The sequence below is a fragment of the Vigna radiata genome, chromosome 11 (genome assembly GCF_000741045.1).
Source record: "Vigna radiata var. radiata cultivar VC1973A chromosome 11, Vradiata_ver6, whole genome shotgun sequence".
Classification (NCBI taxonomy): domain Eukaryota; kingdom Viridiplantae; phylum Streptophyta; class Magnoliopsida; order Fabales; family Fabaceae; genus Vigna; species Vigna radiata.
In genome coordinates, this window is record NC_028361.1 from 3,799,899 (window position 1) to 3,817,703 (window position 17,805).

At 31.3% G+C, this 17,805-nt stretch overlaps 3 protein-coding genes across 3 annotated transcripts; 2 read left to right on the forward strand and 1 right to left on the reverse strand.

Moving 5' to 3' along the window:
• Positions 1 to 7: 7 nt before the first annotated feature.
• On the reverse strand, positions 8 to 2,864 carry LOC106777087 (ADP-ribosylation factor-like protein 8a). The gene is made up of 6 exons (XM_014664606.2): positions 2,657 to 2,864; positions 1,858 to 1,939; positions 1,721 to 1,753; positions 1,481 to 1,602; positions 547 to 708; positions 8 to 405 (listed from the first exon to the last, which is right to left on the reverse strand). Exons 1-6 carry the CDS (start codon positions 2,692 to 2,694, stop codon positions 288 to 290), a joined length of 555 nt encoding a protein of 184 aa, XP_014520092.1. The 5' UTR covers positions 2,695 to 2,864; the 3' UTR covers positions 8 to 287.
• A 4,203-nt stretch (positions 2,865 to 7,067) lies between these two features.
• On the forward strand, positions 7,068 to 10,222 carry LOC106776622. Its single transcript, XM_014664104.2, has 9 exons — positions 7,068 to 7,742; positions 7,866 to 8,047; positions 8,242 to 8,517; positions 8,630 to 8,688; positions 8,784 to 8,820; positions 8,925 to 8,996; positions 9,092 to 9,242; positions 9,350 to 9,517; positions 9,600 to 10,222. The coding sequence occupies exons 1-9, from the start codon at positions 7,563 to 7,565 to the stop codon at positions 9,954 to 9,956; spliced, it is 1,482 nt and encodes a 493-aa protein (XP_014519590.1). The 5' UTR covers positions 7,068 to 7,562; the 3' UTR covers positions 9,957 to 10,222.
• A 2,353-nt stretch (positions 10,223 to 12,575) lies between these two features.
• LOC106776322 lies at positions 12,576 to 16,526 on the forward strand. Its single transcript, XM_014663737.2, has 3 exons — positions 12,576 to 12,936; positions 13,541 to 14,156; positions 15,376 to 16,526. Exons 2-3 carry the CDS (start codon positions 13,602 to 13,604, stop codon positions 16,222 to 16,224), a joined length of 1,404 nt encoding a protein of 467 aa, XP_014519223.1. The 5' UTR covers positions 12,576 to 12,936; positions 13,541 to 13,601; the 3' UTR covers positions 16,225 to 16,526.
• The last annotated feature ends 1,279 nt before the right edge of the window (positions 16,527 to 17,805 follow it).

The following is a 17,805-nucleotide window of genomic DNA, read 5'->3' on the forward strand; positions in this document are numbered from 1 at the left end:
TCCAGAGTTAGAAAGATAAAAGAACATCTATTCATAGCAAATGCAGTTCAATGAATTTTAATGATGTGGCTAAGCCTATGACACACTGATTTACTCATAATGTAACCTTTCACATGTATGTCATCCCGTTTGATTTCCTACTGGACAAGAATGATATTATATTACAAAGCATCTGACAAAAGGAAAATAACCAATCAGCAACTGAGTTAGACATGCAAACGCCTCTAGTAAATCCATAAATGTATCAACCATAAATTACACTAGAGTTCAAAATAGAAAGAAGCAGTTCAGCTCTTCGATTTGGAATGCTTTACAAGCCAGTCTATAACAGAGTCAATGTTGGTCGAGTTTTTGCACGAGATCATGAAGCAGCAAACTTCCCTGTCAACGATTGACTTCAATTCCCTGCACACCATAGTATTTTTCAGCACTAAAGTAGTATGAACACATAGGAAAGAAAATTGAAGGAGAAAATGAATTCTTAGTTCTATAACTTTCTACAATTAGTTTACTCCTTTATTGCTTCATACTTATATTAGGTCTTACATTTGGTCAGTCAACGCTTGCTTAGATAGAGCGCCCGGTTTGTCAATCTTGTTCCCCAATACCAACAAAGGAATGCCACTCAATGATGGTTTGCTCAGCAAATCATGAAGCTCACTTCTTGATATGCTAAGATTATCTGCATCGGCAGCATCAACAACATAACTGCAGAAATATGGTATGATGTTTAGTTGCTAAGTTGAACAGATTCAGCATTAGACTGTTAGCTCAAAGTGTAAATTTAAACCAAAGAGTGCACGATCCAATCATACAAGTGCAATGGATCTAAGCACAGAATTCTCAGCAGCAGCAACTTTTACAACCAATGAAAATTGCATTGAAATATAACTAACAAAGTGTTTTCGGAACTAGGCAGCAGCAAAGCATGCAAATTAAAGTTTTAGGTCCTTGGCCTAAGGTCATTGAAGGATAATAAGTCTGCGTTCACCCCTTCATGGACGGACAATTGAATTTATTTATAAATACATATACACCAGGGAAGAGCCCTTTACTAAGGCATCTAAGCAGCAATTGGTTTGACATCACTGTCATAGATAAATGTGAAGAACATTGTTTGAGTTCAAGGAAGAAAAAATAATCTCAACCACTAGTTACCATCAAACAAGACTTATTCTGGATGTATCCCAACTACAATAAACACAAATAAACAACTACGCACTTTGATTATCAAACAACCATGAAATGCAACAAACACAAATTGACCTTATATTGATCACTAGACCAGAATCAAAAACATGTAGGCAACATAAAGACTGTACACACAAGTTCATTACCAATACGACTTGTACAATAAACATTTATCAGTAATTTGTATTAGTATAAGCATGTAAATTATATACGAGAAACATGCATGCAAGGGCACGAGCACATAGGGAGAGAGAACAATTCAGAAAAAGATAAGAAGTTCGTTACATACACAATAGCAGAAACCGCACGACAGTAACGTTCCCACATGCTGCGGAACCTAGGCTGCCCACCAAGATCCCATAACTTTATTGTCACATTCCCTTTTGTCACTTTCCTCATATTGAATCCCACCTGAAATCAGAGAACAACGAATCGATCAGAATGTTATTTGCCCATGGTATATAGAAAAGTCCGTAAAATTGAATAAATGGAGGAGATAGGAATAATTAAAAGCATCTGGTGTACTTACAGTAGGAATCATGTCTTCACTATAGCCACCAGTCTATAAACCAAAAAGAAAAAGTATAAGAAATATTGTCAGTTAGTCAACCTTATAGATAAACAACTAAATTACTAAGCGAAAGACAAAGTGATTATTATACTCACAGCGACTACATTTACAAGGGAAGTCTTTCCAGCATTTTGAAGTCCAATCAGAGATAACTCCATCTCCTGCTTGAAGAATAGGCTGCAAACAAATTTACAACACAATAAGCTCTTGTTTTCTTGATGAAAGTGATTCACGAAGTTCGGATCATGTGCATAGACCCTAAACCTAAAAATGTATGATTTCACTACCAAGTGTAACCTAAAACTAAAATTTGTGCATTAAAAAGAGAAAGCAATATTAGGGCAATCAAAGGCAATTTAAAAAAGCACTATTTCGTTTCACACATAAACGTATTTCGAAGTGCAGGACAAAAAATTTAATTAGGCGATTTGCCTTCCACACCAATAAGGACAAGAAAACATCCTCCTCCATTAATTGAAAAATAAAAAGATTATACATACAGACACACATAAATTTCCTATCCACAAGTTTCCGATACTTCTCCAAAATTACGAAGGCGATAACTAGAAAATTTAAGATATCTCCTTTGAAACAAAACTATTCACGTAGCATATGAAAGGTGAAAACATTTACAAATCGTGAAACATTACTCAAGATATATACATATTTGCATTGAATACAAAAATATTGGAAATCAATACTCTAAAACATTAGACCACCAATAAATCCTCCTTCTGAGAAAAAAAAAACGCAGAGAAGTATACACATTACAAACTATCAACGGACTATAAGAAAAAACACAAATACCAGAAATCTGAAAATGAAAAGACCATGAGTGATGCAAAGAGCCAATGAATGCGAAAAGCCTGACTATTTTGGTTAAAAAAAGCCTACCTGCGAAGCCAATTGAGAAAAGCTTCCCATAATCCCATTGGTTTTTCTTGATGACAATTCTGATCGCAAAATTATGCAAAGAGAAAAAGAAATCAGATCTCCGATTTCCCTCTTGGTCTACCAAAAAGAGAGAGAAATGCAATCCAATTCGCCTTTTCTCTCTCAAACCTATTCTTCCCTCCCTCTCTTTTCACTCCCTATCAAACTCTTATAAAAAAGACACCAACCGTATTTTATCTTTAGTCTTTAACATATAATATCTTTAATATCGGTTTAATATTTTCTAAAGATTTATTCGAATTAACTGTACCTAAAATTATTGAAAATCCATTTTTTGAATGATGCAAATAATAACTAAATCTTAAAAAATATATAGTTATTCAAATTTAATAAGTATATAACTAATATAATACATATGATAAAAAATAAATATGGAAGAAGTTTTAAGTTTTTTAATCACAAAATTTAAATTTAAAACAAATCTTAAAATTTGTAATTAATTTAATATAACTAATATAATACATATGTAATTAATTTTAATTTAATGTATAATTCAGAGGTTTAATTTAATTTTAATATAATAAATAATTCAGATATTTAATTGTAAATTTTAATTCTATAACAATGTTACTTTATTATACAACAATAATCCATTAGTTTCAATTTTATAATTTAAAACAAACAAACTCATATTTAAATATTATTTTTTAATCTTAGTATTATTGTTGTTATTATTATTATTATTATTAGTATTGATATTGTTAAATATTATTTTTTAATCTTAGTATTATTATTGTTAATATTATTAGTATTGATACTGTTGTTATTATTATTATTATAAGTATTAATTTTATTTGTTAAAATAATTGTGATTAATATTTTTTAATAAAAAGTGAATTGATTTTTTAATAATTTGAATGTTTTTAATTTTTAAAACTAGTTTCAAATCTCTTTAATTAACTAATACGTGTATAATAAAATGTTTAATAACTTTTGAAAATTTTACTATTATCAAGACGTTGATGTTTAATTTATTAGAAACATTAAAGCTTGATTTACAATATTTTTAAACTCAAAAAACAATTAATATACTTTATCATCAACGTTATCATTTACCATCTTTATCAATATATTTTGGACATTACAAAAATCAACAATTTTATCTTTTTTAACCTATTGACAACATTATTAATAAAATTATTATTAGTATAATTCATTATTATTAGTAGTATTGGTATTGTTAACTATATTTTCTATAATCTATCACTTTTACATTAAGAAATAAATATTAAAATAATAATATTATTATTTAATTAATTCGTTATAAAAGATAATGGTAATTAATTATTCATTTTCTCATATTATTAAATTCATTATTTAAGTATTATATAATTATAACACTTATATATATAATTATTATATATAATTATGTAAATAAACTATGTATTTAAATATAATAATAATTATATTAATTTTCTTAATCCAAATTAAAAAAAAAATATATGCACACAACACGGATCTAAGACTAGTTGTAAAAGGGAAACAAAGTATTCACCTTCAATAATTTTTGAAAAAATAATATATCAAAATATTAAATATATCTAAATATAATAATTCACATCACATTCAACTGAAAATTGTGATATTAATTCGAGATAAATAATTCATTTTGAACTCAGTTTAAACCTATTTAATATGTGAATTAAGTTCAGTTTAACACATTTAAAAAAAAATTAAACTCAACCCCACAACACATGATAAACTAAATCAACTTATGAAATTAAACTAATTGATGCTTCCAATTTAAATCAACTTATGAATTTAAACTAATTTTGATGCTTTTAATTTAAAGGAAAAAAAATACCTCTTTTTATTTTAATGTTATCAAACATTAACATTGATATACAATTGTTAACGAAGTAATAATACACATCTAAAACCACCGACCATTAAGCTTCCAATTAGAATAATATTTTACGTTGTTATCTGTCTTCATCATATCATTATTATTTTTTACATTATTATATTATATTTGGTACATCTTTCTCTTTAGTAGTTACATAATTTGTTAAATAAATAATATTTCTAGTAAAAATCACATGTTCTCGACCATGATATTTTTTTCCAGTCATTTGGGTCCATAGCAATCATATCAATCGCACCAATGTTATTCGACACAGAGAAACAAGTATTTACATTGAGCTTGAGCTCGACTTCACTTATTTTACGCAGAAAAAAACTATGCCACATGGTTCGGATAAGATGAAGATGGGCTTTCTTCCTGTACCCAAGTTTTTCTTCTTGCACTCTCAAATATAACTGTGATGTCCATTATAACCCATATATAAATTATTAAATTAATTAGGTAAGCAACAGTGAATGCTTATCTACACGTATTTATTGTTCGAGGTGTTATATTTACTTTTCCTAACACGCTTAAGTCATTTTTTCATGAAGCATTCAAAGGAGTTTTTCTGTTCATGAGTGTTCTTCTTCTTCAATGACATTTTTCTTCAAAAGATTTCATTTCTCATTCATTTTGCTTGAAGTTTAGAGATATGTATTTACTTCTTCTTTTTCATTTATATTGCTTTTTCGAATTATAATAGTTCGTAACTATTTATTGTTTTTCAAAACCTGATTTGAAGAATGAAAAATACGCTTTAGAATAAATATTGAATTTCGAAATTCAATATATTAATGTTTTAGGTTTCAAAATTCGATGTACAAGTGTCTCAGAATTCAAAATACAGTTTAGGAGTGTCCTTATTTCAAAATTTGATATAGAAATGTATCAAATTTTGAAACTTGATTCTATAATTTCTTGGATTTTAAAATCTAGTTTATGAGTGTTTCAGACTTCAAAATTCGGTTTCTTAATCTCTTGGATTTCGAAATCTGATTTTGTTGTCTTTTAAATTTTGAAATTCGGTTAAGGAGTTTAAGATTTCAAAATTAAATTCTTCACTTTTTTTTTTTTAAAATTTTTCTTATTTCGTGTATTTTGTTTTGTGAATTTCTCTATTTTAGTTGTTATTATTCAAAAGTGAGGTATTATATACTCATGTCATGTTGTAGGTGGTTAAAGTGATGTCCAAGATGAAAGATTATTTTTTAAATTTTATGAAATCATAAACAAAAGTTAGTTTCATCTTAAGTTTATCATTTTTTTATAAATGAAATGTGTGAGGGAGATTATAATGATAATTTTACAATTGACGAGATTTTCCTATATGTGATGAGTTCAGTGGGTTTGAGAAATTTCTTTACATCTTGGCTTTGTTGTTATGATTATAATTAAGATGTGATTATGTGATTATAATATGTCACCACCTTCAGGGTCGTGATTCTTGTCAACGTTTGTGTGAGCAAAGTCGATGATATCGTTGGTGACAATCTCAATCATGGATGTTACAGTGACAATGACCTTGACCTAAAGAAGATGAATGACGATAGTGAACATGGGGCTTCGCTTGGATGATTCGTGCATGACTGAAAAATGGAAAAGAAAAAACCCTAAAAAGAAGGCTTTAAGAACCCTTTGTTAATGTGCTTAGAAATAAAAACAAAAACAAATTAATTTTTATACCAACTAGAAATAGTGTAAAAAGTTTTCTTTTTTACTTTAAAAATATCACAGTACACACTTCATTATAATTGAAATTGATATAATTGTTTTTTTCTTTTTTACAAAAAATGTCACCACACTCACTTTCAATTCTTGCTTCAATTAGTATAATTTTTTTTATAATATTTACATTTATGTGTCATCGCGTCACTTTATACATGAGATGAATTATAATTAGTATAAAAAATCACTTTAAAAAACTATTTTTGCACTGGTGTAAACTTACCATAAACTAAAATTATTGCAAACAATAATTGAAACAAGTTATATGAAAATACTTTTACAAATTAATTAATATATAAGTTAATTTCGATTTATAAAAAAACATCATTTATCTTCTAAAAGTTCTTATACATGTCTATGCATATTCTTATTACATATCCAATTTGACAAATACATTACCTCAATAATATTAATGGTTCGTTTTAAGAATCTTTATAGACGTTTAAGCACAAAGCAAGTTATTTAATTTTTTTAAAAAAAAATTCTTTAACAATTCTTTTTTGATAATGTGGTAGTTTGTGATTGATTTATTTTAAATATTTTTTTTTAAAATAAATTCAAACATACTAATAAAATGGTGACACGTGTCCTGTTTGTCAAAAAGTTATTAAAAAAAGTTGTTATAGTATCTTATTTTAACAACTTTTTGACAACACAATCACTATTTAATCAGTTTGTATATTTGAAAGAGACCAATTACAAATTGATACATAAGCTATTGTAAAAAAATTGTGAAAATAAATTCTTAAAGATAATTTTCCAAGTGAAGGGGGAGTGAAGTGCAATGTGAGATTCTCGTGTCTCGTGCCAATTCTAAAGAAAGGTATATATGCATTGATCACTTAGCTTTGTTCATTCTGTGAAGTGTGTAGTTTTAACTAGCAAGTTGAAAAAAGACGACGGAAAATAGAGATAACAAAGGTGAGAAAAAAAAAAAAAAAAAACTAACAATACTTAAAAATAGAGCAAAAAGACACGAACGCTGGAATAGAGCATGCATGCATGCGTGGAGGAAAACAGTTAAAAGTGGTCAATTCCTTGTACATGACGAAGCAACTATTTCGGCTTCTGATTCGTTACCTCCATCTCTAACACTGCCATTTGTCCTTCCTTCACGTAACAAAAATGTTGCACTAAACCATGCCACAAGCTATTCTATTCTTACCTTACCTAGTAAGTCACACTTCTCACACAAAAAGTTGTCACAATTTTCAGTCACATGTCGTCTTTTCTTATCCCCTTCGCTAAAAAACCAGAAAAGAGACTAACTCTACCATGCTCAACTCAACCAACCGCGTCTTATTTCTTCTTTTCTTCTTCTTCCTCGTCTTTCAAACAACATCGTTAGCCTCAGGGTCCCCCATTCATGAAAGGTCCTTTCATAGACCCGATCCCTTACAAAATTTCAAAGACTACAATGGAGGTTTCGACCTTCGAAACAACCATTACGTGGCTGTGAGTATAGTTGTTCACTTCAAACTTCTCTTTTCTATTTCTTAATCTAGATGTACAAAACATATAACGTGTGTTTGATCATCATATTTATGTTTACTACACTTGCTTTCTGATCCTTTTCAGTCTGCGGCATTTACAGGAGTCCATGGATACGCATTTGCCTGCGTTTGGTTGCTATGTGGGCTGGTTTTGGCCATTTTCCTTATAGTGAAGTCTCTATGCGGTGGCTCTGCTACATTAACTAGTTTGGACCATTACCATCTCCACATTTTCTTTCTACTTCTCTTCTTCACATTTCTCGCCATGTAAGTCTCCCTTTCTTAACTCGCCAATTTTAGACACATTATTTCATTATCCAAAATTACAACACCACCACCACTTTCTTTATTATAAACTGATGAACTGAAAATTCGTGACATGAAAATCCGTTGAGACTATACAAACACGAAACATTCTTATACAAAATTGCAATTGAGCCGATTTTGGTGTGGTGTGACAGAATTGCTTCAAGTTTTGTCATGGCAACGAGCCAGAAGACCCTAAAGAGGACAGAAAAACTGAAAGAATCCGTGGTAGGTATAGGAGAAGATGCTCTTGGGACCCTAGGCAGAGTAATAAGAACAACGAACCAAATGCAGCTTCTTTTGCTTCCGTACAATCCGCAAATGTGTGAGAGTTTGAATTCCACCACTCAAGACCTCAGAACTAACTCGCGTGTGATACGCCGTTTTATTGACAGAAGTGAACAATCATTCGACCGGGCCACTCATACATCGTATATATGTTTTCCCTTTGAACATCTCTAATTTTATTCATTCTGATTGTGTTTATTGCTCTCTACTAATTCAAACTATTTTGTATTTCCTATAATCTTAAATGTGACATAGATATGTAGCACATTTCGTTGTTCTAACCGTCAACTTGGTGACACTGGTTGCAGCAATAGGTACCAATCATTAAACAATTGGTTATGATGCTAATTTCGTTACAGTTTTGGTTGAGATCAATTAAATTTTTGCTCAATTTGCTGTTTTGACTCAGTTCTAATGCTGCTGTATTGGCGTCCTGGGTTTATAATGTAAGATACAGTATCATTTTCCATGTTATTTCTTAAGTAACACTTAACAAACAGTGTAGTCGATATTTTCTGCGTTACATTACGCGTATGAATTTTATTTTCAGCATAATTTTTTGCTTTTGGATCTTAACAAGCCTGTGCTGGTTCTTGACTGGCTTTGATTACTTCCTTCACACGTAAGTACCTTAACCTCTTATGATCATGCTTTTGATTCGAGTAAAAGAATCCTCTTTTCAGGTCTCACGACGCTGTGTGAACTATATGCATGCAGCTTTGCAGAAGATGCATGCACTGCTTTTGAAGACTTCGAAAAAAACCCACAAAACAGTAGCCTGGGGTCGATGTTGCCGTGCATGAATGAATCTTTGTCTGGGAAATTGATAGTTCAAATTGGCTACACCATCCACAGATTTGTAGTTGAGGTAGAAAATCTGGTTTCTTCGTTCAGAATTAGAAGGGAAATGAAATAATTAATTCCTTCCACTTCTAACGTGTTGTTACGTCCTAACATAGATGTTTTGTGTCTCAGTTGAATTCTAACATGTCGATGATTTATCGGGTCTTAGGAGTAAGTGCAGAAAATGAAGAACTAATTGGAGTCATAAAAATTTGTGACCCTTTTCCTGGACCCTCAAACCTTAACTACATTCCACAAAACTGCCCTCGTAATGCCATTAGGATTGGTGATTTATCAAAAGTAAGTCTTCACTAAACTAGTTACTCTTGTTACTTTTTTTGCAACACCACACTCATAGTTCATAAAAGGCGTTTTGGTGTAGATTCTTGCAAAATTCACCTGTCACGAAGAGGGCACAGGAGAAGAATGCAAAAAAGAGGGAAGATTTCTTCCTGAAGCCTCATACAACATGGCTCATGCCTACAGCAGATCCATACAGGATTTGCTGGATATCTATCCAGAATTGCAAAGACTGTCAAAATGCACAGTTGTGAAGAACAAAGTTGCTGAAATTGTCTCAAATCAATGCAAGCCAATGAGAGTTTCAACTAAATTGTTATGGTCATCTATGTTGTCTCTCTCCATTATTATGGTAGTCTTGGTATTGACCTGGGTGGCAAAGGCTCTTCAATGGGGAAGACCACTTTCTATATATTCTAGGACCCCAGAATCAACATAGGATGTTTTATTAATTTTCAAACTTAAAAAAGGTAGAATGTCAAACATAGGTGCAGCTTTTATGCTTACCTTTTTTTTTTTTTTTCTTTTTCTTTATAGTTTCCCCAGATAAGTATCAAACAAAATAACACTAAGACCAGAGTCGGAATGTAAATAATTGAAATTATTTGTTTTAAGTGTGAATATTACAGGTGAAAAAAAATAAGTGTTTTATTTCAGTGTAACGACATACAGGAGGTTTTTTAACTGAAAGGGTTAAATTTTGGTTGACTTATCTGAACTTTATCATAATTTTTATCCTATTTTTAGTTTTAATTTTTATCATAAGTTTTTAATTCAATATAAACTGTCCTTACGTTACAAACAAACTAAGTAGTTTTAAGAAAACATAAAAAAAACTGTATACATTACTAGTTGTATTTTAATAGCATTGAAAAGTATTATCAATGCATTTGTTTTCAAAATTATTCACTAAAATCTATTAAAAACATAAAATCAAGTAAAAAATTACTAGCACTCTTCAAATTATATGTGGTAACTCCTTAAAATTATTATTTAATGGTGAGATGCAGAGATAGTTTATATATGATTTTTTATTCAAATTGTGTTGTGTTCATTGTATATAGTATTTGAATATCTATAAACACTAATTTAAGGAAAGATATGAAAAACAATTTGTAGCTGACTTCTTTATAAGTCAAAATGATCTTATATATAAATTAGAAATATTATTTTGAAAAAGTATTTAAAAATTTTGTATAAAGAAAAATAATTTATGCACAAATCAAAAATAAATGTTGAGAGAAAGCGTATGAGAAAGTTATTACAAATTAATTTACTACAAAGATGATTTTTTTTTTCTGTTTTGCTTTTCTCGTCATTATTATAAAAGATAGAAATACTCAATAAAGATATACCAACCTTTACTTGATTGTGAAGCTTTGATTAATAAGTAAATTTTAGATTTAAATATTATAAATATAAAATATTAGTATGACAAAATATTCGCCGCTTCAATTATTGAACTTTATTTAATTTTTGTAACAAATATTTATTAAACCAACAGTGGTTTGAGTCAAACATAATTAAGAAAACAAATATCATAGTTAATAGGCATTACAATTTAGATAATTGTCGACGACTTTTATTATTATTATGATGAGAATAAGGTTCTTTTTATTAAGATACATTACAATATATTAATTATTCCGTAATTTTTAATGCATTCCTTTTTAATTTATAATAGTTCTTCATTTATTTTCGTAACCGCCACGGCTAACAAGACCATTATGATTGTTAGAAAAGACCAGCTAAGACAGGGGATTAAACAAGTGCACATGAAATCTTCGTTTTCAACCAATACCAAAAAGTCATCATGAGACAATAATACATTTATTTATTTCCAGAACGAGTAATATTAGCAACAGTACACGTAGTTTGATTTTATGTTAACTAATTACCAACAATCCCTTGACAAACATGTTATCTTATCATTAGGATATGACAAAAACATATCCCGACTCAGAGATATTCATGGATAAAATTGGTATTCGTGAATATTTATTATTCGTGAGTTGCCGTGTAATAGATATTTTAATATCTGTTTATAAACAGTTTGGATACTAATAGTATATTATTTCTATTGTGAATATTTATTACTCGTCAAAAATAAAAATAAAAATTTAATTTATATTTTATTAAGTTAAAAAATTAATATTAATTTATATTTTATAAGGTTAAATTTAAATAAATTAAAATTAAATTTATATTTAATTTAATTTATATTATATTTTATATATATTTTAGTTTTATTTTAATAATTTATAAAAATATATTCTTTTAAATATTTACGGGTATCCACGAGTATTCACGAATATCCACAAATTTTAAAATACGTGCGATTATTTTTTAAGCAGATATCCGTATGAATAATAGGTAAATTTTTTTGTTGAATCGTGTTACTGATAGGCTCACCCGATCTGTTGTCATCTCTAATTACAATACTCTTAATTTAAGAGTATTTTGTAAGAAAATTATATATAAATAAATTCACCACATTATCATTTCTCAAAATAGAAAATCCTTAGATTCATCAGATTCACTTATTTTGCTAATTAAAAAATTGTATATAAATAAATTCACCACGTTATCATTTCTCACAATAGAAAATCCTTAGATTCATCAGTTTGACTTATTTTGCTAATTCTTAAAATTTTGCTTTGTATTGCTCCACAAAACTTCACTTAAATCTAAATCTAGGAAAGCCCATCTCAGATTAATAAAAAAAGTTGTTTTTTCTATAATTTTTATGACTACCAAATCATTGTTTACCAGCACTGTTAGTGCTAGAATCACATAGCAACGTCTCACCATAACAAATTTTCACCTCAAAGTTCAAATTTCCACCCCAAAGTTCAATTTATTGAACATCTCTTGTGGTGCTGACAGCATGAAATGAATGGAGTTAGATTAGCAATCATTATCACGTTTTGCTCTAAGGTTATTAATTAAAGTGAATTCAAACGCTAAGGTGTCACTATGGAACAATAAAAATAGAGTCTTGCTGTGAAGAATTGAACATAAATGGCATAAAATGGTTCCATATTTGATACAAATAATAATAAGGAAAGAGAGGAAATTAGTTAAAGGAGGGAGTGCAAGATGAGACATTTATGGTAAAAGAGAAGTTCTAGAATAAAACTGTGGCTGGGGTCGGTACCAAAAGACACAAGGAAGCACAACTTTGGTTGCAAATCAATGTCATAACCTCAAACTCAGATCCAAACTGCATAGGAACTTAACTACCCTTACCCAACATCATCTCATTTTTTTTTTCTTCCTGCTTTCTCTCTCTTACCTCGTATTTGGACTAAGCTTAGTTCGGTGGTTGCGTCATGCCACTGTGTCTGTGACCCTCAAAAGCCACCAACGAAACCGCATGACGGGGTGTTTTGCTTGTTCCACAGTTCGGGTGGTACCAGGTCAGAGACCTTCTTCTCACACTTTGCCTTTTGTGCCCTGGTTTCTGATTATTCTGTTGCTTTTATTGTGTCCTATTAGGTTTTTCTTCTTAATGGATCTGACACATGAGGGTGTAACTCTGTTGATTAGAATGATTAATTGGTGGCAGTTGTTATAGTATTTAGACACAAAGTAGGGTAAAAATAGTGGTTTCAACTTCAATTACTTCTAACAAACCTGGAAGAGAGGGTAATTTATTGTATCCAATCAAAAGCGTTGAAACTTGTTGTAGTTTACTTTTTGTATTGCGGTATGTGTAAAAGTTCATGAAATTGGAAAGGGATAAAATGGTGCCAAACTGAACATCGAGAACTGGATTGTCTGGATTGTCTGGATTGTCTTCCAAAGAGGATACCAGCAGAAAAAAAAAAGGGATAAAGTGATAAACCTAGTTGGGAAATATACGGTGTCGTTATTTGCAGTTTCATTTTGCACCTATTTTGATTTATGAAATTCCTAGTGTGTAGGGGGATAAATTGATTTTGAACTGATTTTGGTTTATGAAATTGTTATCGTATAGGGAAGTTATGTTTTTAACTTCTATCTGGTCGTGTTATCTATCAGGTTTCCACAGGTTGCATTTGATTAGCTGCCGCTTTATTTCGAAGATAAAAAGGAAGAGAAAATGAGGACGAGGAACAAATACAGGAAACCTACGATACTAGGTTGCAATGCAGGGAGCAGATATTCAACGTCTGTTGTGGTGTTGAGCTTGTTAGGATGCTTGATTTTGCTTCATTTATATACTTACATCCATCACACAGATAGAACTGGTGGAGAGTCTCAACTGCGCTTGAACCATCATCCCCAATTCATTGAACTTCAAGAGGTTGAAGAGGAGAACATTCAAATCCCCCCACCAAAGGGAAAGAGGTCTCCTCGAGCAGCAAAACGCAGACCCAAGCGGACAACAACACTAATTGACGAATTCTTGGACGAAAATTCCCAACTGAGACATGTGTTTTTTCCTGGTCGTAAAAAAACTATAGATCCAATACAGACTCCTGCAAATGAAAGCTATTACTATTACCCTGGGAGAATTTGGTTGGATACTGATGGAAATCCTATTCAAGCTCATGGAGGCGGCATTCTCTATGATAAAAAATCAAGAACATACTATTGGTATGGTGAATATAAAGATGGGCCTACCTACCAAGTTCACAAGAAAGGAGCTGCTCGGGTAATTCATTTTTTTTTTTCAGTAGAACTTCTGTTCTGTTTCTAAGTTAATAACTGTCTTCTTTGCTGCAGTATGTTATGTAACTTATTATAATTTAGTGGTTGTGAAAGTGTCTACCATCTTTTTATAGTGCAACGTTTAGATGGTTTCATCTTTTGTTTATTTTGAGAAAGAGAAATAATAAGACTGGTTGTTTAACAAAAACTCTGTAGCTTAGAGATATTTGTTTGATTATCGTATTTGCTTATATGTATCTTTACCTCCGGTTGTTTCTGAACCTGCTTAGTATCCTCCATAATAATTGTATTGGAGTCTTTGGCAGAGAAATGTCATGTTTCAAAGGTCTCATTTTTGTTCTTAACATGCTACCGTTGTCATAAAATTTCCATATTCTTGTTGGTCTATGATAAAGGGATATATAAGTGTCCTTCCATTTGCACGAATGGAGATATTAATAAATGTAAAAGTCTTCTCCGTTTGGATCAAATACAAACATATTAAGAGGTTTTGTTTTTTTTTTTTTTTTAAAAAAAAGGGAATCCAATGGGTTTGGATTCCTTAAGATGCAGTTCATATAATAGTTTGAATTTGAAGATGGAATTCTTGATGGTACCTTCCTTTGAACATGAAGCCTGCCACAACTGAAATTACATAATCAATGCTCAGAATTCTTATTGCTACTTCTCATGAATCCACTGAATATAGTTCTTGTCACTGAGTAAAAATTTTATACTTCCATAACATTGATGCTTTTCTGCAATTTGGAATCCTATAAAAAGTTTCACCCAAATAGTTCAATTTATTCAAGTTATAGAGTCAGAAATTTACTTGGTTCCTGAATTCGAAAGCAAAGAAATGAAATGATCCTGACTTTTTACCTTCCACACTGTGTTCCCTTACCTCATCCAGTTGGTAAGACTTTAAGTGATGGTAATAGTCAGGGAAATATACTTCACATGTTTCAGACTTTACCATGTTAATTGACATATACATCTGGTTCGCAAGCACTGAGAAAAAACTCTTTGTACTGAATAACTCGGGCAAAATATTGTATCACCAATCAGTTTACATGAAATTGTTTTTTATTCCTTGCCCAGATAGATGCTGATATGAAAGATATAGTTAGTATGAAAAGTAAACTTTCTTCTGTAAATTAGTATGTTACGATCTCAGTTTCCAGTATCTGGAAAGTGAAGTGATTTTCTCCTTTTTGCACCAGGTGGACATTATTGGAGTTGGTTGCTATTCTTCGAAGGACTTGTGGACATGGAAACATGAGGGGATTGTATTGGCAGCAGATGAAACAAATGAAACCCATGATCTGCACACGTCTAATGTGCTTGAGAGGCCAAAAGTTATTTACAACGAGAGGACCGGAAAGTATGTGATGTGGATGCATATCGATGATGCCAACTACACGAAAGCAGCTGCTGGAGTAGCAATCAGTGACACAGCTGATGGACCATTTGATTATCTCGGCAGCCAAAGACCCCATGGATATGAAAGCAGGGATATGACAGTATTCAAAGACGATGATGGCACGGCATATCTTATCTACTCCTCCGAAGACAACAGTGAGCTGCACATCGGACCCCTTACTGAAGATTATCTGAACGTGACATCTGTGATGAGAAGGATTCTTGTGGGACAACACAGAGAAGCTCCAGCTTTGTTCAAACACGAGGGCACATATTACATGATCACTTCAGGCTGCACAGGATGGGCGCCAAATGAGGCGCTGGCTCATGCAGCCGAGTCCATTTTGGGGCCTTGGGAAACAATTGGGAATCCCTGCATTGGAGGAAACAAAATGTTTAGGCTTACAACCTTCTTTGCTCAGAGCACTTTTGTGCTTCCTCTACCTGGCTTCCCCGGTTCATTTATTTTCATGGCGGATCGGTGGAATCCGGCCGACTTAAGAGACTCCAGATACGTGTGGTTGCCTATGATAGTCGCAGGACCTGTTGATCACCCTCTTGAGTACAGTTTTGAATTCCCTCTGTGGTCGAGAGTGTCTATCTATTGGCACAGAAAATGGAGATTGCCTCACGGCTGGAGCGGCTTCTAATAATGTAACTTCTCTTTGTACATTGTCATATACAAAGATTTTATATATACCTTACCCCGTTTTGCATGTCAAGCACTTGTTGGAAAGCTCACTTCTTCAGGACTATCCGACATGGAAACCTAAGTCTCAATAATTTGCTCACTTTAATTTAGGCTATGTTGAGATTACATTCAGGGAGCGCATCTATACCGACAAAGATTATCTATCCACTTCATTGGAATTTTGCTAATAATCCAGCGTTGCTCATCACTTGTGTCACGGCATCATGTAATTATTTCTTACTTATGTAAATCATTCTTTCACGTGTGCACTTTTTACAACTCTATACTCCATGTTTTTTATTTTCATTTTTTTGCTCGGGATCCTTCGTTACCACCTTCGAATCGCTTCACGTACATGCTTACATGTGGAGGTCATAAGTTGGTTATTTAATACTATCACGATGTGGCCTAACCCTACCTCAATTATTTTCTTTCATGGAATGTTAGTGTTTCGGTTAAATTAATGTGAGATCACTCTCAATCTTCTTCAAGATTGTAATTCATTTGGATGGATTTTTGATCTATAAAAGACATTTCGACATTTAAGATATGTTTCATAAAGAGAAGTCATTATTTTATTATAATAAAAAACGATGTTTTTATCTGAACATTAATATGACTTATTAATATACTAATTAACTGTTCATAAATGATTATTAATTCTAATCGATATATTTTATATAATACAATTAGGATCGATAAAAACATTATTAGTAGAACTCAAGTTTTTCTTTTTCTATCATTATTATGATCTAAGTCAAAATCAAATTTAAAGTATAGTTCCAATCTTTTTGAAACATTAATATTTTTCAGAACGAATTTTTTAGAACAAGTTTTCCAGACAGTAAGGGGTTTCAGCATGAACTTTCTACAATGATTTTTATTTTTTAACACACTCTCTCTCTCTTCTTCTTCTTCATAACGTTGGGCCCAATGCTGTAGCCCAATTCTATAGAGTTCCTATTAGCTGGCCCTTACATGTGAAACACATAATCTTGTGAAAATAAATAAAACTAGAATGTAGATGGCATGAATCCATTTAATTTAATTTTATTAGAAGTTTGATCCTTGTTTTGTTTGGTATTGAGGAGAGGTGTAGGATAATATAGATAGCATAAATCCTTTTAATTTGAGTTTGAAGTTTGATGAGGTTATTGTATGATATATATAGGAGTATATGTTTAAGAGGGAGAGAAAAAGAGAGATGAGTGAAGTTAGCATTCTACATGAAGATGGCCCCATAAAAACATAAAGAGAAGAGCTTGTCATTGTCAATGGTATAGAAAAGGATAGAAAAGCTTAAACCTGCAGAAGAAGGTATGGGCCAGCATCAAACTCCCTTTAATAAAAAACCAAAAGAAAGAAGCTATAAATGTTTTAAAATGAGGGAGGGAAAAGATGCAGAAAGAGTGGAGAGTGGATATGTTAACGTGGAGGGGGCAAGTCTCATCAGAAGTTCAAGATGTGCAACCCTAAAAAGATGAACCCACTATTCATATTATTTCCTTTTCATTGTTTATGTACTTACCAATTTATTGGC